The sequence below is a fragment of the Microcaecilia unicolor genome, chromosome 11 (genome assembly GCF_901765095.1).
Source record: "Microcaecilia unicolor chromosome 11, aMicUni1.1, whole genome shotgun sequence".
Taxonomy (NCBI): Eukaryota; Metazoa; Chordata; class Amphibia; order Gymnophiona; family Siphonopidae; genus Microcaecilia; species Microcaecilia unicolor.
Window position 1 is genome coordinate 81,407,899 of NC_044041.1, and position 15,393 is coordinate 81,423,291.

The 15,393-nt window shown below is 43.1% G+C and overlaps 1 protein-coding gene across 1 annotated transcript in view; it reads right to left on the minus strand.

Moving 5' to 3' along the window:
* MFSD12 (major facilitator superfamily domain containing 12) overlaps nucleotides 1-15,393 on the minus strand; it is a 53,898-nt gene that overhangs the window by 17,585 nt on the left and 20,920 nt on the right. The window contains exons 3-7 of the mRNA XM_030220082.1: nucleotides 12,823-12,958; nucleotides 9,586-9,789; nucleotides 7,758-7,850; nucleotides 6,362-6,454; nucleotides 5,834-6,004 (exon numbers count right to left, since the gene is read on the minus strand). Coding sequence (XP_030075942.1) covers nucleotides 5,834-6,004; nucleotides 6,362-6,454; nucleotides 7,758-7,850; nucleotides 9,586-9,789; nucleotides 12,823-12,958 — 697 coding nt within the window. The remainder of the gene's footprint in view (nucleotides 1-5,833; nucleotides 6,005-6,361; nucleotides 6,455-7,757; nucleotides 7,851-9,585; nucleotides 9,790-12,822; nucleotides 12,959-15,393) is intronic.

Here is a 15,393-nt window from a genome sequence, read left to right on the forward strand (position 1 = left end):
AGAACAGGAGAGGACCGAGAACAGAACTCTAGATGTTAGCCAGAACCAGTGGCATAGCCATGGGTGGGCCTACCTCCCCCCACCCCCCCGTTTAAGCTCAGGCCCCCTCCACAACCCTGTTGAATGGCTGACGGGGATGTCCAAGCCCTTGCAGCTGAGATCCGCTACTTGAATTGCCCCAGTGCTGCCTCAGCAGTGAAGAAGCTGGTGCCTTCCTTTCCAGTTGCTGACACCGGTATTCCTCGTGCATGCTCAGTTCATGCATGAACTGAGCATGAGCAATTAGTGCTGGCTGCAAAGGAGGCCACCGACTTCTTCACTGCTGAGACAGCACTGGGGCAGTTCCAGGAAGCAGATCTTATCCCGATCAGTAAAATTACTAACGCAGCAGCGGGTGTGTGTGTGTTGGGGGGGGGGGGGGGGGGGGAGGGGAGGGGAAGTAGAGATAAAATGCATTCTCCCCCCCCCCTACCCAGTCCATCTTTCAGTACTTCCAAAAAGTGAATCCTGGCTAAGCCCCTTGCCAGAACATACGTAGATGATAAAATACTATAAATTAATGCTGTTATGCTATACAGGGAAATAACATAAACAGATTGTTTTAAATAATTGGTATGGAACTGTTTGATATGATATAGCTGTGCTAAAGTATGCTTTGATGCCCAAGGTTTGAGGAACCGCTCTTTTTCATGTATTATTGATTATTTTACAATATTTATAGTCTGCAGTTCTGAGTAAAGTCTCCTAAAATCAGAACTTTTTACAACTGCAGCTGATAGTTCATAGAGACATTCATTAACATAGTTAGTTGATTTACCAAAAGACCAGAGACCAATACACTACATCGACTACAGGACAGAATGCTTAAGGATGATGCAGTGCTTTTAAATGAAATCAGGAATCATTCATACAAAAAATGTCAAACCATCTACAATTGCATCATGAATGATTTAAAAAAAAAAAAAAAAAAAAGTTTTGCTCTCAACCAAACTTTAGTTCAAGAGGAATGGAAGAAGCAAGTTAGAAGCATTTCTCTCTGTATCTCAATATACCTTTAAAGCCAACACATACAAGATTACTCTTTCAAAAAGTACAAAGACTAGGGGGGCACTCAATGATGTTACATGGAAATACGTTTTTCAATCAAAGAATAGTTAAGTTCTGGAACTTGTCAGAGGATGTGGTAACAGCAGTTAATGTATCTGGGTTTAAAAAAGGTTTGGACTAGTTCCTGGAGGAAAAGTTCATAGTCTGCTATTGAAATAGACATGGGGAAGCCAATGTTGTTACTATTTGGGTTTCTGCCAGGTACTTGTGACCTGGATTGGCTACTGTTGGAAACAAGATACTGGGCTAGATGGACCATTGGTCTGACCCAGTACAGCTATTAGTATGGATATTCTTATGCTATGGATATTCTTGTACTATTACGACACAAAATACCCGCCAGCCCTACAGAATACACCACTCTCCTAGACTGTCTAGACCCAGAAGAAGGAACACACCCAGCAGACAGAACCTGGACCGAATTTGAACTATTATCAGAAGACCTCATCTCCAAAACTCTCAAAAAATATGCCAAATCCAACTGCAAACTAGACATATGTCCAAATAGCCTCATGAAATCTGCTCCTCAACAATTCATAATAAACCTAACTAACCACATAAACTACATGCTACAAAACGGACTCTTCCCAGAAGAAAAAGGAAAAATCTTACTCACACCAATTCCCAAAGACACAAAGAAAAACGCGAGCGAAATAACCAACTACAGGCCAATAGCATCCATACCACTAATAACCAAGATAACCGAAGGTGTGGTAACTAAACAACTCACAAGCTACCTAGACAAACATTCAATACTGCATGATGCCCAATCAGGATTCCGTTCGAATCACAGCACTGAAACAGTATTAGTCACCCTTATGACTAAATTCAAACAAATAATTGCAACTGGCAACAATATACTCCTCCTACAATTTGACATGTCAAGCGCCTTCGACATGGTTGACCATGGAATCCTACTACACATACTTGAATATTTTGGCATCGGAGGAAACGTCCTGAATTGGTTCAAGGGGTTCCTAACCCTGCGCTCGTATCAAGTCACATCAAACTCAACCAAGTCCAAGGCATGGATACCGGAATGTGGAGTCCCACAAGGATCACCTCTATCGCCAACCATATTCAACCTAATGATGATCCCTCTAGCAAAACTCCTATCAAAACAAAACCTAAACCCATACATATACGCCGACGATGTGACAATATACATCCCATTCAAACAAGACACCAAAGAAATCTCCAACGAAATCAATCAAAGTCTACATATCATGAACACATGGGCAGATGCATTCCGCCTGAAACTAAACGCGGAAAAGACCCAATGTCTGATACTCACCTCCCAATACAACACAACCGAAGTCAACGTGATAAACACACCAAACCTAAAACTTCCAATCTCAGAAACGCTAAAAATCCTCGGTGTGACAATCGACTGCCACCTAACACTTGAAACTCACGCAAACAACATAACCAAGAAAATGTTCTTCAGCATGTGGAAATTGAAAAGGATAAGACCATTCTTCCCAAGATTCGTCTTCCGCAGCCTAGTGCAATCCCTCGTCCTCAGCCACTTGGATTACTGCAACTCATTATACGCAGGCTGCAAAGAGCAAATACTGTAGAAGCTTCAAACAGCCCAGAACACAGCAGCCAGGCTCATCCTCGGAAAACCTAAATATGAAAGGGCAAAACCACTGCGTGAGAGGCTACATTGGCTTCCACTCAAGGACCGCGTTACTTTTAAAATTTGCACGTTAGTCCATAAGATTATTCACGGTGAAGCCCCAGCGTACATGACTGATTTAATAGACCTACCACCCAGAAACGCCAAAAGATCATCCCGAACTCACCTCAACCTTCACTACCCAACTTGCAAGAGGTTGAAGTACAAGACGATACACGCGTCAACCTTTTCCTACATGAGCACGAAGTCTTGGAATACACTACCGCGCAACCTAAGAACGATTAGTGAACAAGCCTCCTTCCGTAAACTACTGAAGACTCACCTATTTGAACAAACTTACGGAAAGAGCCAAAACACTTAGAAACCACACTCACTGGTCACCAACTCAATACACATCCACTTCTGATCCCCCATCCCTCTATCCTGTCAATCATTCACTTACTCATGGAACAAAGTACATTATATACCAGGTTTCTAACAATGCCCTTTTTTCCCATTGTCTCCTTCTAATGTTTCCATGTTGATGTCCCATTGTTATACTCCCATTGATATTCGAATGTCTCGCACAACTCTGTTCAATGTAATCCATAACTTAGTCGTATCAAATGTATTTCTATTATTCATGTCTTATTGTAAGCCACACTGAGCCCGCAAATAGGTGGGAAAATGTGGGATACAAATGCAATAAATAAATAAACAAATATCTTCCATTCCTCATGGCCACCAAAATAGCTGAAGATGTTAACATGATCATTGTACACATTAAACTATCCAGAAAGAGATACATTAAAAAAACAAAAACAAAACACCCTGAAAATAACTCCCAAATAAAACCCTTCATACCCACAACCATCCATGCGTTCAAGCACCCACACAACCGCCAAAATACTATCCAAATTCAAAGCAGTCCATCCCAACAAAGCCAGCAATGACAAAGAGGGGAATAATCAAACGGCGCCGGCGAAATACATGGCCAGCGATGTATTTTGGCGGTGCCGCAAACAGCTGGCCAGACCCGTATTTTTGAAAAAGATGGCCGGCTATCTTTTGTTTTGATAATACGGTTCCAGCCAGCCAAATGCCTTGGACTTGGCCAGGGTTTGAGATGGCCGGCTTCGTTTTTTAGCGATAATGGAAAGTTATGTCGGCCATCTCAAACCCAGACCAAATCCAAGGCATTTGGCCATGGGAGGAGCCAGCATTTTTAGTGCACTGGCCCCCCTGACATGGCAGGACACCAACCGGGCTCCCTAGGGGTCACTGCAGTGGACTTCAGAAAAGCTCCCACGTGCATAACTCCCTTACTTTGGGAGCTGAACCCTCCAACCCCCCCCCCCCCCAAAAAAAAAAACCCCCACTACCCACAAATGTACTGCACCCACTAAAACTGCTCCAGGGACCTGCATACAGCCTCTAGGACTTATTGCTGCTGTATAACTTTGGCACACCAGTTCACACCTGAAGACTAATCTCTCTGAAAAAGTCCTTTCTTGAAATAAGCACGTTTACTCACAGTTAACTGCAGATCAGAGGTTGTGCCCCACTGGCAAAGAGTCCCCTGGTACTAAGATGAGCAATAGGTCAGAGCTGGCACAATGGTGTACAATGCCCTCTTTCAGCACCATTCAAGGTAAGAACTACGTTCTCCAACGTGGGTAACACAGGAAAGGGAACTAAAACTGGCTTACAAAAATGGCCACTACCGCATGGACTACAACAAGAAACAAAACAGGGCACACTCTGAACCAGTAAGCAGGGGGAAAGCACCAGGGGAGTAGAGCCTACCAACTACCAATACCTACACCCACCACAATGCATTGCTGATGTGACTCTGCAGTGCAAATAACAGAAAAGGTGTCACACTCACCCCAGAGCCACATCAGAAGCAGGAAAAGGCTGTCGGAGGACAGAACACATTCTGCTGTCATGGAGGTGGGTATGGCATTTGAGGCTGGCATACAGGCTGGAAAAAAAAGTGTTTAAAGTGCGTTTTTTTTGGTGGGAGGGGGTTAGTGACCACTGGGGGAGTACGGGGAGGTCATCTCCGCTTCCTTCCGGTGGTCATGTGGTCAGTTTGGGCACCTTTTTGAGGCTTAGTCGTGAAAATAAAAGGACCAAGTAAAGCCGGCGAAATACTGCTTAAACGCCGTATTTTTTTTCCATTAACGGCGAAAGCCGGCTATCTGGTAGCCACACCCATACCCGCCCATGTCCTGCCTTCGCTTCGCCACCGACACGCCCCTTTGAACTTTCGCCGGCGAGGCAACGGGAAAGCGGCGATGCTGTCAAAAAAAGCAGCTTTCGATTATACCGATTTCGCCGCTTTTCCCAGATCGCCGGCCATCTCCCGATTTGTGTCAGGAAATGGCCGGCGATCACTTTCGATTATGAGCTGGAAAGTTATTAAACCCTTTGGCAGCACAATCAAGGACTAAAGAAAAACCTTGCATTGAAAGCAACCCAAAAACAACTACCCTCTTAATTGTTCTCTCCAATGCACAAAGCTGTGCCTTTGTTACAATGCCTCAGAGTCCGTGTAGGGTTTACCAAGCTGGTGTGTGATGTCAGATTTGGATGAAGGGGGGTTATCATGCTCAAAAACAATCAGCTAGATTTTTTTTCTATTTTCTAGAATTTGGGCCATACATTTCAACTGTCCCTCCAAATTTCTTAATATTTGTTTTGCCAAATTATTTTCCAATGTAAATTGTTGCTTTGTTTCTATATTGCAAATGTTTGCTTCTTGTTTAATAAGGTTAAATGCATACATAAAAAAAAAATCAGCTGGGATAGACAAACCACAGATTTCAGAGCTCAGAGGAAAGTTTCATAGGACATTCATCAGGAGACCTGGCAGGTCTCCTTACTCACGCTCACACTAGGAGCTGGTGAAGTCTGTTCATGCTCAAACTGGTGCATAAAAGAGTTGGATGGAGTTTTGAACGTGCTTCTTTTTCTCTTTTGCAGCTATAATGAAAGGTGGGAGCTATCACTGAACCAAAACCAGCACCTTTCATTTTTGAGATGTTACCACCGGTTGCCGCCAACCTTTTCCCAGCAGAGAGTACCTCAGATCAGACTTACCGTGTTCTCCCCAATCAAGTCTGCGGTCATGGAGAGAGACGTGACCAAGATAGTGGCTGATCCACTCCCCAGCAGCACTGCAGCTCCATAGACTGCGACTCCCATCTGGTGATCCAGTGCAACCCAAGAGGCAAAGGCCAAGATTGCCACCAAGCCCAGGAAATAAGTAAACTGCAGGACAGGCAAGAGAGAGGAGAAAAGTGTCACCCTATGGAGGCTTGGATCTTGTATCATATGGAATCCATGCCCTGTCAGGGAAGTTAGTAACCCTAGGGACTACACTTAAAACAGCAAATGGCCCACACATGCATGAATGGGCATGGAATAGCCTAGTAGTTAGTGCAGCGGACTTTGATCCTGGGGAAATGGGTTCGATTCCCACTGCAGCTCCTTGCGACTGGGCAAGTCGCTTAACCCTCCACTGCCCCAGGTACAAATAAGTACCCATATATACTATGTAACCCGCTTTGAATGTAGTTGCAAAAACCACAGAAAGGCGGCATATCAAGTTCCATTCTCCCCACTCACATTTCGTCCAATCAGCTTGTTGATGGGTTTCATGAAGAAGGAGGAGAGAAATCCACTGATGAACATCACCAAAGGAATGGTGGCAATATATTTCTGTCAAAAGAAAGAAAACACCAGAATGATTAGAATGGAGGGAATGACAGGGAATGCACCGATTGGGAGATGAAATAAATGAACCCTGTACCTCAGCTTCAGAGTCTTGGAGAAAAATGGTAGACTTTCAGTGGGCAAGAGGCCGAGGTCTCAAAGGGTATATTGTAAGGAATTCTTAGGGGGAGAAGGCCAGGGAAAGGGAAGGGTTGTTTTCCATGGAAAAAGAGGATCTTTAAGCCACACAAGTGGTGATGTCATGGTGACCAAGCCAATCAGTCTGGGTTCCACCAACCAGCTGAGAGATTATTCATTGTGGATATCCTGAAAATATGACAGGCTGTGCCTCCAGGACCAGGTTTAGGAACCACTGCTATGGTGTTTAGTGGCTAGATTGGGGGCAGGACTGATCCCCAGTCACTCTTCTCTGTCAAAATGGCTGCCGCTGGAGGTCATGGGAGCTATTTTGAGACCAGAGCAGACACAGGTAGGAGCAATTCCCAGTCATTTCTGTCCATGCCAGCTCCAATCTCAAAATGTATTTGCTTCTACTACTCTACTGTGGGGGCAGTGTGCACACTGCAAACATTTCCAGAATTACAGCACACTATCTCTGCTCCATGGCAGAGTTGCTTACATGAAACGGGTGTTCTGTGGATAGATAGTTCTTTCAGCCACACTATTTCTCCCGGCCAGCCCCAAGTTGAAGCAAGCTTTTTGATGAACTAATAAGTTATAGGTGTACAGTAGGCGGAAATGCCCACGCTTTTTCAGAAATCCAGCCAGGTTGGCTCCATAACCATGATATCACCACTTTTGTGGCTGAAAGAGCCATCTATCCACAGAGAATACCCGTTACAGGTAAGCAACTCTATGTTTAACATACACTGCTCTCCCAACTTCATCTTTTATACAGTTGCAAAGTTCTGTTTTAAGTTTCTGGATTGTATTAAACCACTATGGAATATCCAAATCCTTCAAAAACACCCAATCCCCACCAACACATCATCATCATGTTTTTATGCATGCGGTTTTTGGTCACTGAAAGAATTATGTCAACCATCTAAAGTGAATGATGATGCAGAGCTCAACTGCATCATTAAATTATTTCTCTAGTGCTCCTAAATCTGTAGTGCCGCATAAACAAGAGTAGAGATTCCCCATTCAAGACAAGAAAAAACATTTCTTGAAACCTCAATTACAGAACACAGTTTTTAAATTTGACAAAGGTATGACAACCAGCTGGAAATCTAAAGAGTGAGGCATGTCAGGCAGGGTTTCTGCTGTTCCTTTAAGAGCAGCTTACCTTGGGCAGCTGCAGGGAGCTGGTCAGATACATGGCAATGTAGGTCTGGCTCAGGTTCACTATCAACCTTGTGCTCATATACAGCAGAGCTACCTGAGGACAGAGATTTCAGATTAACAGGAAAACTACTACACATTGTAAAAAAAAAAAAAAAAAAATCACTTGTGTTTCTTTTCTGATATTTATAAAACCACTTCCCAACCAAAGGCTCGTCCTTTAAAACATTTCCATATTCCAAACTAGCATAAAGACTCCCTTAAAAAAACATACCTGTCATGGTTTTCAGATGTAGATACAATCTGTTATATAACCCTTGGTAACAACTATACATTACGCAATCTTGAAATACAGTAAATAAGGGTGAGCCATCTTCCTAAGTAGAGGGTGATTATTTAACCAGTAGGACTAGGGGTATTCCACTGAACTACTAAATTAGAAAAATTCTAGAAAGTAATTTTTCTAAAATCGGCACATAATTAAATGACAGGGTTATTGTCGTAGAATGAGATCAAGGCTAATAATCTGACCGAGTTTTTTAAAAAAAGGTTTAGATGAGTTTTTGTAAAATAGGGTCCATTAACCATTATATAGTCAGATAGCTGTCTCCACCTCCCACTTCTAGTATGGAGTAATATGGAATGGCTTTTCCAGGATCCAATGATAATCCAGAAGACCTGGACTGGCCACAGTTACAGGATCCTCACCCAGCATGGCCCTTACTCTCTTATCCTATCCTCCTGGGACATGCATCAGTTACCAAGGGACACTATCTTTCTACTACTACTACTTAGCATTTCTATAGCGCTACTAGACATACACAGCGATGTACACTTGAACATGAAGAGAGTCCCTGCTCGACAGAGCTTACAATCTAATCTTTCCTCTATATGCAGCACTGAGCCGGAAAGAGGAAAAAAAGTAGTTATATGCTGCCATGCTTTTATTTACCAGCAAAGGGTGTTGCCCTGTGATGTATGATGCCTTTCCACATCATATTCAAGGAATTTACAGCTGCGGTCAAAGACTTTCGCTGTTTTGGAGTGAAAGGTCAAGAATGTTCCTAGTTTCACCAGACATCAGTTAGCCGTAGAGACTAGAGACCACTAGAACTGCCAGGCACTGTGTGATTCTGGCTGTCTCCGCAGACGCTATTCTGTTGCACAGAGACTCTTTTAAAGCCAACCTACAGCCCAATGCATGAAGACAGAGAGGAATGGGAGGAGGAACTGATAGAGAGGCATAGGGGTTTACGAGAGAGAGAGACAGAGACAGAGAAGTGTGAGTTTACGAGTTCTTCTGGCCCACTGAGACCATCCAGAGTTTCAACCAAGTGCCAACTGAATATTTTATTCAGATCTTTGAAACCTTCTCTTATTACTATTAGGGTTTATCTTTTAAGGACTACAGATAAGTGACATGCACTGACTGAGAAGAACTTGAGAGTAAGGCTGGAACTGTGCTGGGGTGCTTTAGGTCAGGAATGAGGTATACTGGCACTGCTGTATGTATGTCTCAGGAGTGGAACAGCAGAGGGCACTGTTGGACAGGAGTGAGGTGCATAATGAAGGGGGACCCTGAGGTGAAGTTGGCAGAGCTGGAAGCTAGTCGATCTTTTGAATGGCAGGTGTTGCAGGGCAGGAATACATTTTCAAAAAGCCACATTTGCCGAGTACTAACCAAAAGATTCATGTAATTAATGCTGTCAGGTTTGTTAGCCTTAGCCTGTACCTGGAAACATGAAGGCAGATCAAGGCCATATGGCCTATCCAGTCTACCCATCCATGCCATCCTCTCCCCCAGAGATCCTACGTACTTGTCCTAAGCTTACCTGGTAAAAAGCTGGCTCCTGAAACCAGTGCTTCCACAGTAAGAGAGGCTTGACCACAGTCCCCGGATTTGGATCCTGTGGTAGTGCTGCAGCATGCACCTCAGCATCAGGAAGTTGGCAATATGCCTGCTTCTTCTCCTTTGTCCCAATGTGAAACGCTATTGAGAATAAAGTGCCGATGCCCACCACGATCAGTGCAAGGGTCTGTAGTAAACACACAGTATATGTAGCTATGAGAAAGAGCAAAGTTCGACTGACTTCACTCATTTATACACATCACCTGGGCTCTGCCAAAATTAGGTCACTATGATGCCTACAAACTCCAGGTCATTAGGGTCAAGATGATCCAGTCCTAACTTTACCCTCTGTCTACATATGAGCTTGTAGTCATACTTGTCTTAGAGAAAATTGACAAGCGTGTCCCTTATGACATTGGAGCTGGTAGATAATCATATGTCCATCTACAGCTTTAGCTTCAGAGTCTCTGCCAAAACAATCATGAAGCAGCATGAACAATCCAGATCTAGAGCCTATTACACTTTCATCCATTTTTTTTAAGGTTTATATTTAGTTTGAAAAGTTTTTTATTGATGACAATCAAAGAGCAAAGATTCTTCATTACATAACAATATCTGTCGCCATGTACAATTTCAATAAGAACCGTATCCACAAATCCAGTGAAGTCATCAAATTTATCTATATATATACTCCCCCCTCCCCCACCTCTCCCCTAAATGTTGAGTCTCATTAATTGCTTATGTATCTCCAATATATGTGGTCACGCAGACCTTACCTTAAGTAGACTACTAACATACTTGAAATATAACTCGCAACAGTTGGAATTATAACACGTCTTCTATGTAACATTTAACTCTTATAACCATTATGTTTAGTAACTCCTTGAAACTGTCCCTCCTCTTCTTCCTTATCATCCAAACAAAAAACAACAAAAAAAACATTTTTAGGAGATATGATCTGAATCTTAGAACTCAAGTAATAATGAGATATCCAGACTCTACCATTCCCTTCCCTCCCTCCTATTGTAGTTCGTATGTTGAGATCTTTAAGTTAGCAATCTCCCTCCCCCTAATAACTTTCCTATCCAGTGGCTCTGCGACTTCCCCCGATCAGGACTTTTAATCTCCATCCATACCAATGGTCCGTTTGTTCCTTGCCAATGGTGAAGATTTCAACTAAGAGAAAGAATTTAATACTAGACTTCTAGCTCGGTGGGGTAAAGACTGAATATAGGCGTCCCAAACCAACAAACATTGTTGCTTGCGCCTGAATGTAAGTCTAGCATATTGCGCCTCCATCAACATCAGGTTATGTAATCGATTCCTCCACTGCCAAAAAGAGGGAGCCAAGTCGCTGGTCCACACTCCCAAAATAACTCTCTTCCCCAGCATTCCGGCCTTCCTGATTAGATTCTTGAAATGCCTATTTTGTGGCCCAAAATCCTCAGATTTATCTAATAGCAATCCCAATGGGGACAATTTGATGTCTTTCCTTCCCAATTTTTTTAAATATTCAACTATTTGTACCCAAAATTTTCTGACCAGGGGACAGTTCCAAAAGGCATGTATAAAAGAGTTAACATCTAATTCACATTTTTTACATATTGGGGTATCTATGCCTCCCGCTTTGAAAAGCCGTTCCTGTGTAAAATAGGCTCTATATAGCATACGGAAATTACATTCTCGTAACTCTGTGCTCACCAATCCAGATGGTATCCGTCCCACTAATTGATGCAGATTAATCTGTATCTCGGGGATACCCAAATCTCTACTCCACTTATCCTGCAGATCTTTTTTTATCTATGGGGATTTGTATATCTTCCAGCGCTTTTTTCAGTGTTGAAACCAAAACTCCTCGTTCATCAATAGGTTCAAAAAATTGTAATAATCTCTGTCTAAGGGAAAATCCCTCTGTCTGCAAGGCCATAGTATTAATATAATGTTGTGTCTGCCTATACGCAAACATATCTTTACCTTCTACCTTATTAGAACGCAATAGCGTCTCCCATGGGATAAGTTTCTTCTTCTCATCTAAGAGATCTTCATCATATCAAATCCCAGCTTGTGCCCACTTTTTAAATTTTGGATTACCCATCCCTGGGGTGAACTCTACATTGCCAACCAGTGGCAGTAAATCTGACTGTCTGTCATTGCCTTTCAGTAAGGGAATCAAATACTGCCATGTCAGCCTGAGCGATTTCAGAAGAAGACTGGACCTTTGTTCCACAGGGATCTTAGTCCTCGGACAGTGAACCAAAGATAAAATATTCCATTTACCATATAAGGTTTGTTCCAAAGTTCGGGGTGTGTATTGTTGAGTGTCTAGCAGCCAATCTCCCAGGTGCCGCAAAAGACAAGCCCAATTGTAACTCCGCATATCATGAACTCCTAGCCCTCCTTGTCTCCAACCACCTATCAAATATCTAAATGGGGTTCGAGGTTTTTTTCCCTTGCCAACAAAAATAAGACCGCATCTTATAGAGTTCGTCTATTTCCTTCTTGAGAAGTCTTAATGGCAAGGTTTGTAGCATATAAAGCCACCTGGGAAACAAAATCATGCGAAACAACTGGATTCGTCCGTGTAGCAAAAGCGGCAACAAGTACCAATGGGATAAAATTTGTTTTGACTGATCTAAAAGATGTCGCACATTAAGATCATGGATCAAAAAAGTTTTATAGGGCAGTTGAATTCCCAAATACTGAAAGTGACGGGTAGCCCACTTTAGAGGGAAATCACCTTCCCATTGTCTTCTTAAGGTTTATATTTAAACTTTATATACATGTTGACTAACAGGGAAGAACTGTTTTAGGCAATAGTAGGCTACACTGTGAGGTTACACTATCCACTGAGAATTCCACCCCCCCCCCCCCCCCACACACACACACACTGAACCCAGCTGCACAAAGGCTCTCCAAAACTACATAAAATATAAATGAGAAAAATGTACAAATTTTCAACAATTCAAATAGATTTAGTTTAATTGGTACTAAAGTAAAACTTAACCCTGATCAAAGTAGTCTAATTTAAATTTACGTTTAGAATTATTTTGTCTGGGTATCAGCGACATCCACAGGTTTACCACAGAGTAGGGACACTTTCTATACCAAACACTATTAATTATTTCTATAGTGTTGTTAGATGTACACAGCGCCACAGAAGACAGCCCCTGCTATGTGAAGCTTATAACTAGAGACAAGGACTGCCATGGAAGTCACTTACCCTAAAGACTGGGATGTCACTTCTGCCCAGGTTTTCACTATTTTCATCATCTGTGGGAGAACTACCAACTTTGAAATGCAGAAGCAGCCAGGCAATTGCATACACTGTGATATTAGCCATGACAGTGAAGGCATACCTGGAAAGGGGGGGGGGGGGACAATGACAGACAAGGGGGGGGGGGGAAAAAAAGATACACCCAAAGTTATCCGGTGGACTGGAGGTATGTAATGAATGAAGATTTATTTTTCTTAATTAAAAGGAAATACAGAAGATCAGTCCAACATTTTTGATCAAAAAATACAGAAAAAAAGCCTCTTTGGATCTAATGTCTATTACTCACAACTTACAAAGTTTCATAAACCACCTTATCTGAGCTAATGCTTTCAAAGTGGTTTACGATAATGGGAGACTCCAACGTTCATTCCAAAAATAAGGGAAAAAAAACCCTGATGATTAATAGGTGGCAGAGATCCTACATTTTAGACTCCATTTAACCACCAAGTTTTCTGGCACTAGACTTGCTTGTACAAAAAGGTTTTGGGTGTATGGTGTCATAGAAAACACATAACTCACTCAGCTCTTACATAGAAACAGGTAGAGCATATGTGGCACCAAGGACCAAAGCTTTGTGATATAACAGAAGAAACTTTCTTGATAAGGATTTGATCAGGCAGAAGGATTACACCAACTGGCTCCATTTCCTCATCCCACTCCCAATGTTTAAAGTTTATTACAAGTCTTGATATACCGCTTAAAGACAAACACTATTAAAAAGTGGAACTACGAAAAGGTGAAGAGAATCAAGGAAAATAGAGGAATAGCAAGAAAGATGGGAGCAAAAGCAGGGGGTGGGACAACATCAGAAGGTCAAAGTCAAACCAGTGGGCAACAAATACCTGCCAAATTATAGGCCCTGAAAAACAGATCTTCAGTTGAAATTTGAAGGAAGATAGTACAGGCTCCAGCTGGAGTGCCAATGGAATGGTATTACAAAAAGTAGGACCTGTCACAGAGAAAATACGAAAGCACAGGGAGGAGAGGCAAATAGTAAGGACAAATGAAGCCTGAAACAGATGTTCTTGAGAAGAACAAAGCAGTCTTGAAGGGCAGTACGGAACCAAATGTCGAGAGAGATAAATTGGCTAAGTATGAAAAACTTTATAGACTAATAAGAGCAATTTGTAGGCAATAAGGTAAGAGACAGGTAACTGTGTTCACTGCGAAGTACAGGGGTAATATAGAGGGCCATAATCGAATGGGGACGGCCATCTATAAGGGCAGCCATTTCTAATGCCGGCCCCATCAAACGGCGTACCCGACTGTATTATCGAACCAAGATGGCCGGCCATCTTTCGTTTCGATAATACGGTCGAAGCCGGCCAAATCTCAACATTTGGCCTGCCCTTAGAAATCGCCGGCGTTAGATATGGCCACCATTGGTTTTCACCGATAATGGAAACTAATGGCGGCCATCTCAAACCTGGCCAAATCCAAGGCATTTGGTTGTGGGAGGAGCCAGCATTTGTAGTGCACTGGTCCCCCTTACATGCCAGGACACCAACTGGGCACCCTAGGGGGCACTGCAGTGGACGTCACAAATTGATCCCAGGTACATAGCTCCCTTACCTTGGGTGCTGAGCCCCCGAAATCCCCCCCAAAAAACACTACCCACAACTGTACACCACTACCATAGCCCTCAGGGATGAAGCGGGCACCTACATGTGGGTACAGTGGGTTTTTTTTGGGAGGGGGGGGGTTGGAGGGCTCACATTTACCACCACAAGTGTAACGAGTTGGGGGGGGATGGGCCTAGGTCCACCTGCCTGAAGTGTACTGCACCCACTAAAAACTGCTCCAGGGACCTGCATACTGCTGTCATGGAGCTGGGTATGACATTTGAGGCTGGCAAAAAAATGTTTTTTATATATTTTTTTTTTGGGTGGGAGGGGGTTGCTGACCACTGGGGGAGTAAGGGGAGATCATCCCCCATTCCCTCCGGTGGTCATCTGGTCAGCTGGGGCACCTTTTAGAGGCTTGGTCGTGAACAAAAAGGGACCAAGTAAAATCGGCCAAATGCTCGTCAGGGCCAGCTTTCTTTTCTCCATTAATCGGCCAAAGCCGGCCATCTCTTAACCATGCCCCCGTCCTGCCTTCGGTACACTGCCAACATGCCCCCTTGAACTTTCGCCGGCTCTGCGACAGAAAGCAGTTGAAGCCGGCCAAAATCAGCTTTCTATTATACCTATTTGGCCGGCTTTAGAAGGCCGGCCATCTCCCGATTTTTGTCAGAAGATGGCTGGCCTTCTCGTTCGAAAATAAGCAGGATAGTCAGCCCGCTTAGCACAAGTAATCATATTGCTGCATTTTGAACCAGTTGTAAGTGGTGTATATATATATATCTTTCTTGCAGAGCCCCTGTAGCAAAGCATTATAGTAATCAAAACCAGTGAGCACATAGGAATGAAGGAGGACACGAAGAACTGAGGGAGTAAATTGGCCACATATGCCTAGGATATCATATGTCCTTCAGAACTGCAGCACCATGAGATTAAAACTTAAGGAGGATCAGTA